This window comes from Emydura macquarii, unplaced genomic scaffold (genome assembly GCF_026122565.2).
Source record: "Emydura macquarii macquarii isolate MOO-44397 ecotype Brisbane River unplaced genomic scaffold, CSIRO-AGI_Emac_v2 contig_2531, whole genome shotgun sequence".
Lineage (NCBI taxonomy): Eukaryota > Metazoa > Chordata > Testudines > Chelidae > Emydura > Emydura macquarii.
In genome coordinates, this window is record NW_027132668.1 from 6,624,890 (window position 1) to 6,644,324 (window position 19,435).

At 40.8% G+C, this 19,435-nt stretch overlaps 1 protein-coding gene across 1 annotated transcript in view; it reads left to right on the top strand.

Annotated features, from left to right (window-relative positions):
- The first annotated feature begins 288 nt into the window (after positions 1–288).
- RASA3 (RAS p21 protein activator 3) overlaps positions 289–19,435 on the top strand; it is a 198,084-nt gene continuing 178,937 nt past the window's right edge. Inside the window, exon 1 of the mRNA XM_067563637.1 lies at positions 289–397. Coding sequence (XP_067419738.1) covers positions 343–397 — 55 coding nt within the window. The 5' untranslated portion in view covers positions 289–342. The remainder of the gene's footprint in view (positions 398–19,435) is intronic.

Here is a 19,435-nt window from a genome sequence, read left to right on the forward strand (position 1 = left end):
TCCTCTTAGCCCAGGCGGCCGCCACTTGCCAGCTGGTGGGAGCTGTAATAACACCCTCCTCGGTGTGTGTCGCTCTCGCTCTCCCAATAGGGAGCGGCTCGCCCGAACAGGCCCAATGAGCGGCGCGGCCGGGCGCTCCGCTAGCCAATGGGGCGGCGGCGGCGCTGCTCTCCGCGATCCCCCCCACTGGAGCCCGCCGCAGCAGGCGGGGGCTGCGCAGTGCGCTCGCTCGCCCGCCCGCCCGCCGGAGCCCGGGCGCGCCGCCTCCCTCCCTCCCTGTCTGTGTGTCTCCGCGGCGGAGGAGCTTGAGCGCTGCTAGGAGCCAGGCTCGGCGGCGGCACCATGGCGGTGGAAGACGAGGGGCTGCGGGTTTTCCAGAGCGTCCGGATTAAAATAGGTAAGAGCAGAGGGGACCGTCCCCGGCCGGCCGTCAACAAAGGGCGCGAGGGGAGCTCCCTGCAGCCTTGGCATGAGCTCGCCGAGGCTGCAGCGTAAGTGCCTCCATGCATCGCCAGCTGCGTTGCATTGGAGGCTCCTGTGCCACCCGCCCCAAGCCCTCCTGCCTCCCTCCCTCCCTCCGAAGCAGCCGCCGAGGAGGAGGCAGCAGCCGCAGCCCAGCTAGGCGCAGTGGGGTCCCTTTGCCTTTTACAGCAGCTGCGCTGCCTCATCGCCTCCTAGCCGGGACGGCTTTGTACGTAGAGAGCTCTTCAGCCGGCACAGCAGCTGCCCGTCTATCCTGAAGTTTCTTCACAAAGTCTCCGTTTCAGAGGGGGTGATAGATGCCGAGAGGGACCCTAAGGGTGTGTTCGGGCTGAAATAGGTCAGCTTGTTTCTTAAGATCTTGCAACAACATCCCGACTAGAAACTGACCAGCTGCAGCAGCAGCAACGTCTTTGTCAGTTACAGTTAGACCCTAAACAAAACTGCCTATCCTTGGACTTGTCTTTCAAACGTGCTCCTCCCCACCCCTCTCCTGTAAGTATTTTGTACATAGAGGATGCAAATCTCTGTTTCTCTTAGTTCCATAGCCCCACTAGCATTGGTGATAGAGCATATAATACGGTGCATATCCGCTGGAAGAGCAATCTGGGTCATTATCTGTATGAGTCCCAGGACTTGATTTTTGCTAAATTGCCCTGAAGAACGGTTTGAAGACTAACAAAGCCACTCTTCAGTTTTGTGCGTCGATTGCTAAAACCGACGTGTAGAGACGAAAGGGTATAATATGACTAGCAGTAGGTTAACCTTTAATAAGAATTTAATGTATCTAATATTGGTACAGTCTCATGCCCTGTGGGAAGTTACTAAACTATTGCTATATGGCTGTTGCAGAAGGTAGCTCACTCTGTTTTAAAGATGCATCATTATTTTAGCTGTTGAATGATTTCCAAACCACATTATTAGAAAGCAAGTGATAGATGTCATAGCGTTGTAGATTAAAACTCTCTCTGGTAGTGTTTTGAGTGTGCAGGGCTCTTGGGAAATCCCTTATTTCGTTAACAGAATAAACCCACATTGAAGGGAAACACTTCGTTTTGTTTTCCCTCTGCTATATGGGGCATGACGGTTGGGAGTTTGAAAGGAGGCTAAGGGAGGTAGGTGTCGAATTTGCACTAAGAAGCTAAGGGAGTTGGATGCTTAGCTCCTATTTGTGCTTTTGAAAATCGCTACTGACATGTTGATACTCCTAAAAGCAACTTTGTGCCTGCCACTGTAAGGTAAGATAAAGTAAAGCTGAAGTTGAAGAGTAAATCTCAGTACTCAGGCAACAAAATGGTATTTCAAGGAGACGGCAATATGTTAACTTGCTGCTAGGATCCTTTCCTCTTTAATTCAGTTACGCAGTAGCTTAAAATACAAAATCTGACATCACTGAAGTAAAACGTTGTGGTAACATGAATGAGAAGTTATTTACATTATGTATGTGAATCCATCCAGAACAGCTTATGAATGAGTCTATATAGTATGGCAGGATAAGATTTGCTTTCACGTTCTCTTCAAGGAGAAAAAAATCACGTTTGAAGACTTGTTGTAGTAGGTGCATTTAAAGGAGGAATTCATAGAATAGCACTGTTGTAACTAAAGAAATATAAATTTTTCTTTGTTACTTCTGCTTACCATTTTGCATGAAAGAAAGATGCTGCAAGTGTATAGCACTGACTGACATTCACTGAAGGGAATAACATAGTGGTGTCATAGCTACTTGACTGATGTAGTTGAAATATGTCTGAGTGACAGAGAAATAATTTAGCAATAACAGCAAAAGGTTTGAGATTAATCCCTCCAAAGCATCTGCTTAAATTAATCCCATGCAGAATTCAGTATCTGAACCCTTATTAGAGTAATTTATTTGATTGACATTCCTTACTAGAGTGGTGATTCATGGCCAATTATGTACAGTTACATACAGTTTTCTGACTGTAGTATGTGTCATTGACACTAGAATGCCTAATCTTTTGGTCCTAAAGTAAAGATCTTTTACCCAATGTGGTAAAAGAGTAACGCCAATAGTGCTGGTAGCAGAGCAGACTGATGGTAGCAGAGCAGAGGTTTGACTTCTTAATCCAGTAGAGGGCAATGGTAAATGTACCCAGGAGCCAGTTTGTTCCTTCTGTGGTTTAGTAGTAATGTATTTGCAGCCATATTAATCAACTTTCATGGCAAGATTTCCTGAAGAAATGCTTGTATAACGAGTTTTGTTTAAATGTTAAACACTTTTTGGACTTCAGTATGTTCTCCCAGAGGTGAAAGTCATGTCAGCAAAACAGAGGTGAAAGGATAGTTGCAGTTTCTGAACTGACTGAAATAAATTGGTATGTTGATGTCTCAGTTTTGTTTAGCAGTTCTTGTGAAGTGTTGACTTGCATAATTTTGCTAGGATGCTTTAGAGTTCCAGCTTTTCATCTCAAAAGTGGAACAAATAGTTCTTATGTGCACTCAGAAGAAATAATACATAGCACTTGCATTGCATTCAGTCTTCATGAGGACTTGCAATTTTTTTCATATATCTACTAGCTAGAGGTATACATGAAAGAGGAAATGAGAGACAAGTAGCCACAATCCCCTGCTGTCAGCTATTGGGAGTGGAAATCTCTTCATAATCTATCTATCTTGAGGTTTTTGTGCCCATCACTAGTATCTAAAAGGACTTCTGTTCACCCTTCCCTGGTTGGATTTATTTATATTTTTTGGATATATAAAATGCTGTTCATGGAGGGGAAAAGATCTGTCATCATGCCTTAAGTGGTCAGACTCTGAATCAGTTCTATTCTTCTTTAGAAGTTCATTCCTCAGCCAAATTTCTTTGGCCAAAATCACTTAATATTTGGATTTGTGAGCTGTGTTGTCCTAGTGGAGCACTTCTGTCATGCCATGAATGGAGAAATGGTCACATACAGCTGGGTCCTGACCTGCTGAGGACACTGAATGTCTTGAAGTGCAAAGGAAATGGATTGTGCGACAGGCTAGAGTGCTTGTGAATCACCATGGGCAGATCTTGTCCTCCTCCTGGGAGGAAGGAGCATCATTCCCTAGTAAGTTGGAAGAAGGTATTTTGTGCCACTAATGCTAACTGATTGTCCCGGATCACTGAGTTTAATGAACAGGCCCACTTCAAGCTAATGGGGGGAGTGATGTCTTAGTTAGTTCTTTTCAATGTTTCCCCATTCTGAATAGCATCACGCTGGTCTTGTCTTGATTCAGCTTGAGCCAGCTATTCTCTCTTTTGGACTTGACCTTGTGTGGACTTTGTGATATTCTTGTGATTGCATTGTTTGCATCTGTGCAGAATGACTTTCTTCTGTTTCTGTGGCTGGCATATTACGAGCAATACAACCAATTCTACAGATGCTGTCATGTAGATATTGAAGAGGAGATATGATGAGATGGATTCTTTTGGGACACTGTGGGTGAGGACTTTTGGGAAAGAGGAGCTGTCACTACTCTACCACTTCTTTTTGTGGTCCTCTGCATTGGAAGAACTCAGTGCCTGTCTGCTTTTGCTAATGGCTCCCCCTCTATTTAGAATGAACTCATTATTACAAGAAAGCAACATAGGGACAGAAATAAAAGGGCATTCATTGCCTTTGCTAAATGTTTACCATTCAAGGTCAGATTTTATTTGCAGTTATTTGGCTACTTTTTACTAAAACTGTATTTTCACGTTGCTCATCTTTCTTCATTGAAAATTATTTTTACCGGAATCTCTCATACATAAACAAAACAATGTGTCTTGTAAGACTAAACAAACACTTCCTATAAGATTGCTACTTTGAGGAAGTGTGCAGCTCTGATATTTCCATGAGTCAGGGTTTCAGAACCTGAGAGGAAACAACATAAGACTTGTGGCAGATGATTGGCTGGAAAAACTACAAAGACGGTGCTTCTGCTTGGCAACATAGTTACTATTAATGATGTTTAATAAATATTCTCTACTTAATTGCTACCTTCTTCTCCTCTTTGACTTGTGTCATTTTACTGTTTAACTAGCTTAAACTTTCAGTTGCAGAAATAAAAGCAAAGTATGTGTTTAGCGTATTCAGCATTTCTACTATGGAAAGATGCCACCTGGTTAGTAGGCAAGAACAAATCCCTACACTTCAGGAATTACAAGACTGTTATGAAAGAAGTTAAATTAGACCATCATAGTGGTCCCTTTTGGCCTTAAAATCTATGAACTTTGGTTTTAGTATAGTATCTTAAATCTTGCACAGTTGTATCCAGGATGTAAAATTGTATTGCTAATGTAATGCTATATTTGTCTAGCTTTAAGCCATTTCGAATAAGCAAGCGTTTACACTTGTTATACAGTAAGCTGTTCCAACTCACTGAAATAAATAGTAATGGAATCCTATATATTTGAGGGATTCCCCATAATGTACATCACTAAAATATCTAAAACCCCAATCCTACAAGCTGCTCTGTTCTTGGACCTCTTTGCCTTCACGTCTCATTGACTTTAAGTACTGATTCTGTAAGCCAACATGCAACCTTAGGTGCTCCGTAGCACCTTAAACCGAGCCATAACCAGTAAAAGCTATATTTATTCAAAGAAGCCTTGTTTGCTGAAACCAAATTAAATTATCTACTTCATTTGGAAGTGTCATGGAATCTTCAAGATGTTCCGGTTACACGTAGTATGTACTTCAGTCTGAAGTCCTCATTTGAAAAATGGTTCTCCTGGCACTACTCTAATACTGTATGTTTTGGGAAAGAAGGTCACAAGGACGAGTCCCCCACAAAAGTGTGATACCACCTAAGCTGCACTGATGAATCACTGAGAATTTATGCTATTCTCTTGATAGCGTAACATAATGCTTTTGAGTGTTCAAAAATCATATGTAATAAAAGAGTTGTCATAGTTGACTATCCTTTTATCTGTAGGTTCAAATGTTGAGATTAATCCTGCAGTACTGATAGAAATAGCCTCACAGATATCAATCTCTTGTGAGAGGGCTGATGGATTGGGCCCTTCATTTAGAAGTCATGAGTGAAATAAGACTGGTTTCAGAATATAACTCATATGGATGGTTTCATTGTGTAACTTGGTATAGCTGATATATCCAGCTCAGTAGTGCATTAAGCTGAAACTCCAAGACTGTTATAGTGCCCATACCATGCCTGATTTTATCAGCAAGTTTCAGGAATACTCTAATGCATTGTTATAATTAGAAATGGAGAAAGGAAGTAAAATTTTAGAAATTATGCATTATGTAGTACTTTATGTATGAAAGGGCAATCATAGAAGTAGTAAAGACAACTAAATGTATGAAAGAGTAGTGATACAATGAGTGCAGAAACTTTATTGGATTAAACATTTTTTTGGTGAGTCATTTTTTCCTTAATCTATGTTTTTAAAAAAATATTATTATTTTGAGGAATACATACTGTAAAACATCTCATAGGGGAGGGGAAGGGGAAAGAATGATTTACTGATGAACTGTTTCAAAATCATTAGAAAAAAGAAATGAAACTAGGTGAAGTTAATTGCCTGTCCCTAAATATATTTAAGAATTCACAAGATCAGTACCACACTAAAATGTTAACAAGTACAACTAAGAAACTGATGGTGTGTTTGGGTGGGGGTGATGGAGTGGTAATTTAAACAGCATTGCTTGTTGTTTGGTATGATAGCAATTAATTTAAGGTGTGAGACTGGATAGTTTAAGGGGATTCATAATAGATAGGTTTGAGTCAGTGAGCTAGAGATGAAAAAGTCTATCTGGTGTTGCTGTGTGAAAGGAGCGGTGGTCTGCCCTCTTCCTAGTGAACACAGTACTACATACAATAGGCTGCTTTGACACGTCCATAAGAGACTACAAGGGTTGAATGGCTATGGAGAACAAACTACCATCTGACCCCTAAGGATGGTCCCACCACCTGAGGATTGAAGTAAAATATGCAGGCAGCATGGGAAAGACTTTATTCTTCTTTGAGTCATGTCCATATGCGTGCTCCACTGTAGGTGTGTCTGCGTCCCTGCGCTGGTGATTGGAGAATTTCGGTAGCAGTGTCCATTGGGCTTGTGCATGCACGCTCTCTCCTCGTGCTGCGCCTCGAGGCTAGCCAGCGCACGTGGGCTAACTGTCCTCAGTTCCTTCTGAACCACCTCTGTCTAGAGATGGAGCATTTAGCTGTCAGTTAGCAGATTGTTAATCTTTAGCTTTCAAAACCTTTTAGCTTTTTTCTGACTCTTTATTTGGCTGTGCCTTTAAAAAAAAAAATCAAAAAGAAGAAAGAAAAGACTTTATTTTTGTGTCGCCCCGGTTTGTGTGGGGGAGCTCCCTGGACAAGAATACACTTGGCTCTCTGGGCTTTAAGAAGTATCATACTTGTAGAGAGGCGATCCCGGTTGCAGACAAGCACTCCCAGTGCATTTGCTGCCTTGGCAAGCACCACATCCACCAAAAGTGTTCCCTCTCCTAACAGCTCCAACTGAAATCCCGCAATGACAGAGAGCTCCACCAGAAAATCATCATGATGGAGATGGCTCTCCGGCCCCCAACCCTCTGGCGGGTGTGAGTCTTCCCTTTGACTTTGAATGACAGTGGATTGAAGAAATGGTCCGGGGACGCATCTCATAAGTCAAAAAAGAGAGCAGGCATTTCCAAAGGAGGTGCAGACCACCGTGGAGGACCTCCTCTCTGAGGGCGTCAAGCTCTTCACCGAGAAGACCTCCGCCTCCCTCCACTCCACACAAAGATTCCAGGGCCACTCTCAGATCACTGGGAATCTACACACTGGGCCAAAAAAGACATTTTAACTTTCAATACCAAGAGAGGCCTTTTTAGTCTTAATTCCTATCACAACAGCACTATGAGCCCCCAAAAGAGAGAGGGAAATTCCCCAAATAGAAGTTTTTGGGCTCGCAGTCCTCAACTCAACCACCTGCCCATAAGCTTCACTTTTGATGGTCAGGTCAAGGTGCTGCAGGACCTCTTCCCCACTATTATTGGTGCCCATACACACATTTGACCACCATAACTGAGCCTACAGATCAGTTCCCAGAAGTTGACCCTCACTCCAGTGCAATATTTAGAATTCATAGGGGCTGACCTAGACACGCTACAGTCCAAAACCTTCCTACCTCATGACAGATTTCTATCCCTGGCCTCCCTTTATAGATACAGCTCAATGCAGCCCTCAGTTGCCAGCCAGAATCTGCCTCCAGCTCTTGGGGCATATGGCACCAAGCACAGCGGGGATTTCACAAACCAGACTTCACATGCAATGCCTGCAGCTGTGGTTCAGTTTGGTTTACAGACTGAACAGAGACAGTCTGAACAAACCTTCTGTCACTGCCAACCATGATCAAGGACTCCCTGGACTGGTGGAAGAACCCGGGAACCCTTTTTCTCCCCCAGACGCCATCTTCATCACTCCTTACTACTGATAAATCCCTCATTAGATAGGATGTGCATTTAAACCATCTCACAATGCAAGGCAAATGGTCACCTACAAAGATATCCCTCCACATCAATCTTCTTGAATTGAGAGCAGTCAGGAACACCTGTGCCCATGTCTTCCCGTTGATAACAGGATCACATACAAAGACCCTAACGGACAACATAGTCTGCATGTATTATATCAACTGCTGGGGGAGCAAGCTCACCCTCCCTGTGCTTGGAGGTGATGAAACTATGGAACTGGTGCATCTCTCACAACATCATCTTGTCCGCGGCTCTACCTCCTGGGCTCGCAAAACTCGATAGCAGACAAGCTCAGTCACAAATTCCCTCACAACCACAAGTGGGAGATGCACCCATCAATACTTCATGACTTGTTTACATGACGGGGAACACTGTCCACAGATCTGTTTGCCACATAGCAGAACAAGAAGTGTCTGTGATACTGTTCCAGGGCAGGGATCAGTCAGTACTCTGAGCGATGCTCTCCTCCCGTGGGACAAGTATCTTTTTTACGCCTTCCCTCCATTTCCTCTTCTGCTGAAGGTCCTGCTAAGGATAAAGATGGACAGAGTTTACATAATTTTGATTGCTCCCACGTGGCCGAGACAGACCTGGTAGGTATCCTTACCTGATGCAGCTTGTGATGTGCTCACCAATCTCTGCCCTGGAACAGGAACCTGGGAATCCTCCACCTGAAGGCATGGCTCCTATGTGGTTCCAGCACCTAGAAAGCTCAGGTCCATCTAGCAGCTATAACAGCATTTCACCAGCCCATAGGGGGTACTCAGTATTATCGCACCCAACCACTAAGAGGTTCCTTAAGGGAATAACAAACCTCTTCCCTCAACTTCAACCTCCTACCCCTCCTGCAACCAAAACCTAGTGCGGAAAGGGCTCACTAAGACCCCTTCGAACCTATAGCCACTTGTTTGCTAGCATAACTATCAATGCAAATGGTCTTTCTGATTGCAATTACCTTGGCTAGAAGAATAGGGGAAATAGCAGCTCTGATGGCATATCCCCCTTACACAGAGTTCTTCCCAGATAAAGTTGCACTCAGGCTGCTTCTGAGGACCTGCGCATGGGAAAAAATCAAAGATGGTTCCGTGTCTGGAAGGTGAATTCCTAATTGCTAAGGTTATTAGATCAAGAATACAGATTAATTCAGGACACTAGGGGAGTTTGAACATATCTTCCTAATTTTTTTTCTTCTGGAATTAGCAGACACACTATCCTTTCATCCAACAGTCACAGTTAACTAATAGCAATTCTTCTTGAGCCTTCCGAAATATAGCTAGGTGACTTTGCCTGGAGGTCAGAGTACCAAGCTTTCTCTGATGGCAAGAGCTCCATTATATGGCACTTGATATCCTAATCCGTGACCATTTTCCAGAAAATGCATTTGTCAATTTACCATTGTACTGAACTAACTTCTTAGTATATCTTTTATAGGAGGGAAAATAAATACTCTATGCCTTGGGTTATATTCATAGTCCCAATATTAGCTCCTGTGTTACTACTTATTGTGTGCCTACATATTTCAGTTTTTGCATGACTGTGACTGATACTAATCTCCCTCACATTTATCTTGTTGGTGTGGGGCTTCTCTCCTAGTTGTTGCACCCAGATTAACAGACTACTCGTCTGGCCACTTTCCCTCAGAAGTTTACATTTCCTGTGTGATAACTAATTATGTACAGATAAGGATTTGAAATCAGCTGCTGTGTAACATACATATTAAAATTGTTCTGAGGCTACACAACAAGACTGAAAATCCTGCAGATTGCACAGGTAGGACGTAGTTTCTAGGGCCGTATTTGCATTAGCTAATTCCTTGTATCTCATGCTGAGATACAGGACCTACAACAACTGTCTATTGTTGTTTACTGTTCTCAAATTGTTGATTACTGTTACCAAGTGCAAAAAACCTCAAAACGAAATGGTGTAACGTTGATTATCACTTTGTTATACCTAACAAAAGAATTTGCATTTTTGCACTTCATATATTAAGTGCTGTTTGTCATGTAAGAGCAACTTCATAGTTAAGGCTGCAACTATGCCACATTAGAAGAAAAATTTCTTTGGTGAAAAGAAATCGATTGATTGTACAGGTATAAGGTAGGTACATTTAATTAACTTTTATAATTCAATGATGGGTCCATGGGGCTTTTTCCTTTCTCACCCTGGCCCAGCATTGCCCACAAGACTATAAAAAAGATGATTCTCTGTTAACTGACTTCTCCTAATTAGATATTTCATGATAATGATTATAGATACAGCAATTTGTTGAATAACAGATGCACTCCTCCCCATACCATTCAGATGCCTGAGAGAGAGAGCTAGGCAGAAGTCTGAAACAAAATAAACAATTTTATGGGATCTTCAAATATGGTTGGCATTTTTACAAGCAGCAGCAAAGTACTTATCCCAATAACAAGGCATGGAGAGAGAGTTTTTAATAATACTTTTTAAAAAGTTTTGGCTAGTATCTTTTGACTTAGTTCTGATCCTGAGGCAAAAATAGAAAGATGTACAATTAAAAAAAAAAATCCCTAAAAACCCATTGATGTGCTGTATTGCTAACAGCATAAAGAGGCAAATCTCCTAGGAGTTAAGTGAAAACAAGAAGGCATTCTAGAATCTTGAATGGACCTTAGGACTTGTCCCTCCTCAGTTCTCAGGCCAATGAAGGATTGGAGGTCTCACTCTGATCTCATTTACTTGTTTAGATTGGGAATAAGTCTATAGAAGCCAAGTGTTTCACTGGTGTGAGATCTGAATGGTCTTTGGTGAATTGATGGTTATGGCATTTGATCTCTTAAAGGGAAGGAAGAAGATTGGTGCTGAATACAAACACCCTTACTCTAGCGTCCATTCCCTCATGGAAAGCTCCCCACACTCTGTATGATTTACACTCTAGTTGCAGCAACATATTTCCCAACATAAGGGGAAGAGGCAGATCGGTGCAAGTTAGGGTGACCAGATGTCATGATTTTATAGGGACAGTCCCAATATTCAGGGCTTTTTCTTAGATGGGTGCTTATTACCCTCTACCCCTTGTCCCGATTTTTCACACTTGCTATTGGTCACCCTAGTGGCAGTAGAAGTCCTGGAATGAAGAGAGAGACATGTTATCCATGTTCAATTGTGGGAGAGCTCTCTAGGGGGAAAAATCAAGGTCTCACACTTATATTGTTTATAATGAAGTCAGACTAATAAAACTCAAATATCAATACTATAGTATTAAGACATGATTGGGTATGTGTTAGTGGTCTGTTAATGCCTCAGGGAATCAATACATCTCAGACATATGTTAATGAATCACTAAACAATGCGGTATTATGTCTTTATGCCATATTTTAAATCTACTTATGTTAGAATCTTGTCTGTTTTGTGCTGGTAATGAAGGAGATGCTTAGTACGTTCTTTAGAGATGACAATATGCAGTATTTTATGAGACTGAAGTTGGTGACAAGCTTATATATTCTGAATGGTTTTATTACCATTTTCTGGTTTTTACCAGCAATTTATGTGATCATGGTACATTTTAAAAAAGCCAAACCCCTGACATCTGTTCTTTAACAGTGCTTTCTTTAATTTAACATTATGGAGTGGAGATTATAATTGGAACCTAAAATCAAACTTGATTTATTTTCAGCCCACACCCAATTCTCTCCCCTCAAAGAAAATAATATCCCAATTTCATATGCCACATCTTCCAACATCAGAAGTGTTTCTGGGAATTTTGGAAAAAACCTAAGCGTTCTAAAGTATAGTGTTCTGGAAATTCCTGAAGTTCACTGTTGGAAATTTCTGTTTGTCGTTCCTCTTATCTCCAGGATGACTTGGCCTTGAAGCTTTTAAGGTGGTTTTTTTCCCCTCAAAGAAGGGGAAAAGTTTTTATTTATTTTAGTTTTTATTCAGCTTTTTTGGAAAAAGATATGGTGATTAGTGGGGCTGTTAAAAAAAATAACATGATACTCTATACTAGACGTTTCTAACCTCCAACTGTTGGGTGGAGGTTCCAGTTTTCAAACCTTAAGTGTCTCTTGTTTTCATATCTGGCTAATTAGGCGTATGTCAGCTTTCTCCCTATTCTCACCTTCCCAAATAAGATGTGTACAGAGGGAAGAGGAGGGGAAGGTCTGTGCATTGGCTCAGAAGCAGCAGTGCATTGAGATACATTTACTGAGAGGAGGAGAGTTGAACAGCAGAAACTGATGAGAAGAAGCTGGGCAGCCAAGGACTGTAGGAAGAGGTGGACTGAGGTGAATGAGTGGACTGGGAGGAAGCTGTAGTTAAGGATGTATTTGTGTGCAGGGGGGCGGGGGAAATTGATGGATTTAAGCAGTCACTGTGTAGTGAAATGCCTACTTTGCATCAAATATTATGTAGAGTTTACATACATAACTTTTTTCATACATACTGGAAAATTCATTTATGGCATTAGAAAATGTATTTTCTTAAATGTCTGAAGTTTGGTAAAAGTGCTTAGATATTTTTTCTTAACTTTGGTTATTCATTTGAGCTAAACAACTGTGGGAAAATAACTTTGTATTAAAAAATATTTTTTTATTCCTAGAGTATTCAAATGGTTTCTTTTAGAAAGGCAGAACAAACAACTTGTAAATCCTCTTGTATCAGAACCACATCTTGTGGAATATAAGCTTTTTTGGTCATGTTTTATTGTGGATCTGTTTAGCTGTGATTTCAGGAGGATACTTGGCCTTCTGTGAATGTATTTGCTTGTCAAGAGGATTTTAAAAAGACAGAATCTGCCTTAGAAAGGCTGATAGCATGTTTTTGTGTTCCTGTTTGAAAAAGCGAACTTGCAAAATTCAAGACATTCGGTTATATAAATAGTAGACAGAGCTTCAGGAACTCATGAGAGTTCTCTTCCTAACCTCATTATGAATACGACACGCAAGTGGGTTATTCTGTCAATGACCTTTTGTGAGCAACTGGTTTTATGTAGACTAGCAGGTTGCTATTTCTCAAGCTCTCATTAAACTTGAGTTTTTTCCATTAGTCTTTAAAGAAAGTAACAGGAACCATCATCTTCAGTAGGGATGGAACCCAAAATCGTTTTCTTTTGTACTCACATTAAGAGGAAGTCATTTTAGTTTTAGTATTCCAAGTGTAGAAAAATTGGCAGTTTGCAATACTATGATCACAGATGTGCTTCTGCTATGAACATTTATGTAAAATATACATAATAAAACCAATATTAAAAATGCAGCTTAGATTGCAATGTCAAACAGTAGAAAATTAGGAAATGCCAAATTCATGGTTTCTTGTGCAACCTTAATTCTGCCCATTGTGCAATGACCTTGACTTATGGGTGTTAAAGTAATATTTGAAATAGAATGGGAAAGGAAAGAAAAAGAGACTGTTGTACTACTACATCTGAGTATTTCTGAAAACATTAATATTTGCAAGCTGCTTACAGCTTATTTTACTTTTAATCAAGAACTCCCAGAAGAAAACAGAATGGTGGCCTTCAAAAGGCTTTAGTTTGATTTCTTGCTTGTATTTCCCAGCTGGTGTTGGAATACATCTGGAATCTATGAAATTCCTTTCTTTGTTCATCATTTCCTGTTTCATTCAATGTTGTTGCAAGATTCTGAAAGCCTATTTTTCTGGGCTTTTAAGGTATATTCTTATGGCATTTAAAAAAAAAAAGTCAGTAAAGTGGTGATCAGGTTTTTTTGTGTATTTTACAGTATAGTTTGTCTACTGCTAAAATGTGCTGTTTCAGTATTGCAGTCAAACGTGACCTCCCTGGATTCCTGGCAATAGTTCAGCCTACTACACAGAGTGTAAGGCAGGAGGGAAGCAGGAAAGGAAAAGAACAGAATCTGCTACATGGCATGAAAGCTCCCTTTCTTAATTTCTCTCTACCCATAGAACAATCACCAGTGTGTACTACAAAATTCTACCCATTTTGTAGGAAGTGTGGAGTGTAACTTATTGTTGTTGCTTCTTCAGGATCTAATTTGGAAAGATTGTAACTGCCATAGCATAACATGAGCACAGCCTTGAAAAGTGAATTTTTAAACCTTCTCTTTTGAGAGCATGACTGAATGCTTAAGTTGTGTGGGTCTCTGAGTGATTCAAAAACGACGTTCAGCTTAGAAAAGTGGCTACAAAGGTGTAAATTGCATTGCTACAGAAATAACACCCACAAAATCCCTTGGGACTGCAGTTGTTTTGATTGACAGAAGACAGTCTTTATTATTGATAATACTTTTAGTTTCTGCTGGCAAAACTTCTAATAAAGAATAATATCTCTTTATTGTGAATTCTTACATCCTCCGCTTCCGATTTTGAATATCAATAGGTGACTGGGGTTCACACACTGTTTCATAGTATGGAATCCATCTTAATAGCAGGTGTCTTGTGAACATTTCCCTGCCTATTCATAATTACACAGCGTAGTGCTCCTCCTCTTCCGTTTTGAATTGTGTAATATCTCTGAGAGCTACATCAATTGCTTGCACAGAGAACTCAGTATTGGGGAAGTATTTTATTTTATTTTTAGCTGTCCCTTTTAATGCAATTTAGCAGGTAGAAATGAGGAGGGGTGGGAGTCAGGATTGTCAGCTGTCCATGCACCACATTTGGAGAACTGCTGACTCTAGCTGTTTTTTTTAACTTTATATCTGTCTCTCTGAATTTTAATGTAGTTTTAACAGCAACAGTATATATCACTGGTTACATTAAAAGGCAAATATAGCAGTCACATTATACTTAAAGATAACTTGAATAATCTTTTGAGATATAGAAAATATTTTCCCTTACAATGTATGCAAAAGTTATTTAATTATGCAATATCAGATCTTAAAAGCAGATAAGTGACATTCTTAGGCTTCCCCCTACCCCTCACTGGATAGCTGAAGTGCAGGATATTGTTTCTACACTATTCTTTCACTTAAACAACAATAAAAGCCCTGATTAATGACATAGGGACGTTGCTCATGAGAACTGGGCATGGTGAGGAGATAGCACTGGCTTCAGTGATTGAGCTGTTTGCGATTACAGGCAAAGGTGAAAATATATTAATGCTGCTTGACCATTAGCTGATCCTTCGGAGAGATTGTGAGAAGTAGCTGATTGCCATGGAAATATGCTGAGGATGTATACATGGCTCTGCTGTACATGTATACATGTGCATTGTCTTACTAGTGGACGATGGTGTCTCAGCTGTCCATTGTCTAAAAGAAAAGTGAAATCTTTCATGAAAAGTATTGTGAAAGATTTTTGAGGTTTCAAACCAACAAAGGGGGAGAGGGAGCCATTGAACCGGACCCCAAAATAATTAATAGCCCAGTGGTTAGGGCACGGATGTTGGAGACCCAGGTTCAAGTTCCTCGTGTGAGTTTTGTGCTGTAATTTTTATTTTTTTGGGGGGGAAGTGGGGGGCGAGCATGTTAGTGCAAGGACTCTTGCTGGAGATAGAAGATGCTGATGCTTTGGTGGCTACTTTAGGTCTTCTACACTGATCTGACACCTAAAACAGCCTTTACTCAGCTTTACTGTGGGCCTCAGGAACAGAACAGGGGTTTATAGATTTACCCATAGACAATTTAATCTTATTGCTCTCGGTCTGTACTCTTCAGATAATCCAGATAGAATGGTGCACTCCTGTACCATTGCAAGGCATTAAACAATAGCAGTTCGTAAAATGAACTAAATGAGCCAGATCTTACTTTTCAGCTTTCACTTTTCTCTATTCATTAATTGTCTAATCTCAGTAAATGAGTTATGCCAGATAACTACTGTAAAAACCAAACTGATTCAGAAATATGACTGGACATATGGCATTAATGCCTAATGACCCTTTGAATATATGTTAAATCTTTCATCTGATTCTATATTATTTATATTCATGATTCTTTTCAACCTACATTTCTAAGCTTATTCCTAAGCTACTGATATTTAGAAATTTTACACACACACACCCCAAACCAAAGAAAGAAAAACCCAGTTAAAAGAACATTATTAAGGTTACAAAGTCAAGCACTCAAAAGCTAGGAAGTGCCAGAATTAAGGTTGCCAGTGCAACCTTAATTTGGTCCCCTTCTTTGTATGCCTTATGATAGTGTGGGATTCTGCAATTAAAGACTTATTTTTTTCTAACAGGATCTCTGCCTCATTCAGTGTACGGTATGGGAAGTGCTTATTAATGAGCACCTTTTCAATATTTTGTTTTCTCGCTGGTCAGCCCCCAGCCTTATTTACTGCACACTACATAGCCCCAGGCCTTATTTACTGGACACTATTCAAACCCTGCCTTGAGCACAGAATTATAACATTGACAGCGGTTTTTGTATGGTGCTCATCTCTACACTATCTGAGTGTTCACAAACATTACTTTATTTTCAGAACATCCCCCTGTGATGAGGGAGTGTAGTTCCCCATTGCAAAAAAATCCATTAATTTTGTGTCCCCCAACTTGAGACACTTAGGACCTGATTTGTCAGCATGCACAGCACTACAGAGAACTTCATGTGTTCAAAGCATAGCTCCAGGATTGTTCAGCTCTTCTGCAGATCAGGCCCCAGAGTCTCAAGTCAGGTATTCCGAATATGAGGAACACACAATGAGTGGCTATCTGTGAAAAGTTTAAGTGACTTGCCCAGTATCACGTTGTCTCTGGCACAGAGTTCTGGGATCAAATCTAGTACTCCAGAGCAGCATTCAATTGCCTTAACCAAGGGACAGTTTTTCTCTTCCTGGCTTTCCCCCCGGCTCATTCATCACACACCTTTCTACTTCCACAACAAATGAGGCAGAGGTCTTACAGGCAAGTCTCCTGTAGTACACAACCCAGATGCAGCCCCAAAGCAAGTCCATTCAGTGCACTGAATGATGAAGGGAATAAAATAACATTTGATGATGTCTCCTGGCCCAGTCTCTCTCTCTTTTCTCCCACACTTTCCCAACTTCTTGTTCTCCATTCAGTTCAGGCATCTTCTTCATCCAGTGTTCCTGATCCAGAGCAGCCAGGAACTGCAATTGCAAGAAAAGTCCTGCTTAGACCCAGGCTGGAGCATGCTCAGTGTGGATGAGATCTTTGGAAAGTTAAGCTGCAAAGCTCTAGCAAGTGTCTAGAAGCTCCCCCCCTCCTCCTCCCAGCTTATAACTTGTCCTTTCCTGAGGATGCCAAAAGACCGATCTTCAGGGCCTGATGAAATTCATCCTAGGGTACCAGAAGAACTAGCTGAAGCAATCTCAGAACTGTTAGCCATTATTTTCAACACCTCATGAAGGATGTGTCAGGTTCCCAAGGATTGGAGAAGGGCAAACATAATATACTATCTTTAAAAAGGGGATCAAAGAAGACCTGGAGGCTTATTGACCAGTCTGCTTAACTTTGATGCCTGGAAAGATACTGGATCAAATTATTTAACAATTTGTAAGCACCTAGAGGCTAATAAAGTTATAGGGAATAGCCGGCATGTATTTGTCAAGAACAAATCATGCCAGACCAATGTAATTTCCTTCTTTGACAGGGTTACTGGCCTAGTGGATAAAACGGAAGCAGTATATGTGATCTATCTTCATTTTAGTGAGGCTTTTGACACAGTCCCACATTAGATGCTCATAAGCAAACTAGTCAAATGCAGTCTAGATGAAATTACTATAAGGTGGATGCATAACTGGCTGAAAAACCATACTCAAGGAGTAATTATCAGTGACTCACTGTCAAACTGGGAGGGTGTATCTAATGGGATTCACAGAGGTCAGTCAATATTTTGATTAATAACTTGGAGTGGAGAGTCCACTTATAAAATTTGCAGATGACCCCAAACTGGGAGGGGTTGTAAACATTTTGGTGCACATAATTAGAATTCAAAATGACCTTGATAAATTAGAGAATTGGTCAGAAGTCAACAAGATGAAATTCAATAAAGTGCAGCATGATACCCTTAAGAAGGAAAATCAAATGTACAGGTACAAAATGGGGAATAACTGGATGGGTGGTAGTACTTCTGAAAAGATTCTGGGATTTATAGCGGATGACAAATTTGAGTCAACAATGTGGTGCAGTTGTGAAAAAAGGCTAATATTCTGGGTATTAACAGGAGTGTTGTATTAAGACATGGGAGGTAATTGTCCTGCTGTACTTGGCACTGGTGAGGCCTCAGCTGGAGGACTGTGTGCAATTCTGGATGCCATACTTTAAGAAAGATGTGAACAAATTAGAGAGAATCCAGAGGAGAGCAACAAAAATGACCTATGAGGTTAAAAAACTGGGCATGTTTAGTTTTGAGGAAAGAAGACTGAGGGAGGACCTGATAAGTCTTCAGATAGGTTAAGGACTATTATAAAGAGGATGGTGATCCGTTGTTCTCCATGTCCACTGAAGGTAGGACAAGTAGTAATGGGCTTCTTCTTCAGCAAGGGAGATTTGGGTTACATATTAGGAAAAACTTTCTAACTATAAGGATAGTTGTGCTCTGGAATAGACTTCCAAGGGTGGTTGTAGAATCCCCATCATTGGAGGTTTTTAAGAAAGGGTTGGATAAACAGCTGTTAGATGGTCTAGGTTTACTTGATTCTATCTCAGTGCAGGGGGCTGGACTTGATGATGTCCCTAAGTCCCTTCCAGCCCTACATTTCTATGATTCTGTGAAAAAGGGAAGTGTAGTTACAGTCCTGGCGAATGTTGCTACAGTGTTGTGTAACACAGTAACTGGCAATGAAACACCTCCTGCTGTATGTTACAGCAGCGTTGTTTTTTTTGTTTTTTTTTTTTTTTTTTTTGCTTGGAGTGATTTATTTCACCTTCTCTAGTCAATCTTAGTTGAGAGGGTGAGGAATTTCAGTGGGAATTTCAGAACTTTTTTGGGGGAGGAGTGGGACTGGAGATATATGTCAGACACTAGATAGTACTTGTGATTTGCTTTTGCTTACCTAATTTAATGGTGGTGGTGAACTGAATTGTTGAGAGAGTTAGAAGAGCTGTCCCCTAAATATAAGCATTTAACTCTTTCTGCTGTTTTTGTGTGTCTTTCTCCACTTTTTTCCTTGCATTACATGCGGTTTTCTTTCACCCCCTCCTTTTAGTTCTTCTAGTCTAATTTTCATGCTGTAACATATTTTAATGAATTATTTTATTGCCTTCTTTTTGTGATTTGCAAATCCTCTTCATTTTTTTGGTATGTCTGTTGTCCATAGTCTTATTTCCCCCTCCGCTATCCTCTTTCCCTACTACTATGTCAGTACTGCTCCTCTGGTCAGCAAGAGGAAGTTGTTAGAGTAATGCAAGGTCTCTCTTTTTCAGCAGAGTGAAACTGGTAAATTGCAGAAGTTTCTCTCTGTTGCTTCTATGAGAGCAGCACAGATGGGGAATTTTACAAGTGTATGGAGAGGGGGATGCATAGAATTTCCATGATCTTGTGCTAGAGATTAACCCCTGTGTTCAACCAGTGGGTGTCATTAAGACCCAGAAAAGAGGTGAGAAAAACCTGCTCAGTTTTGGGTTTCTTGCCTCTTTGAAAAGCAAGGACATGCCCACATAA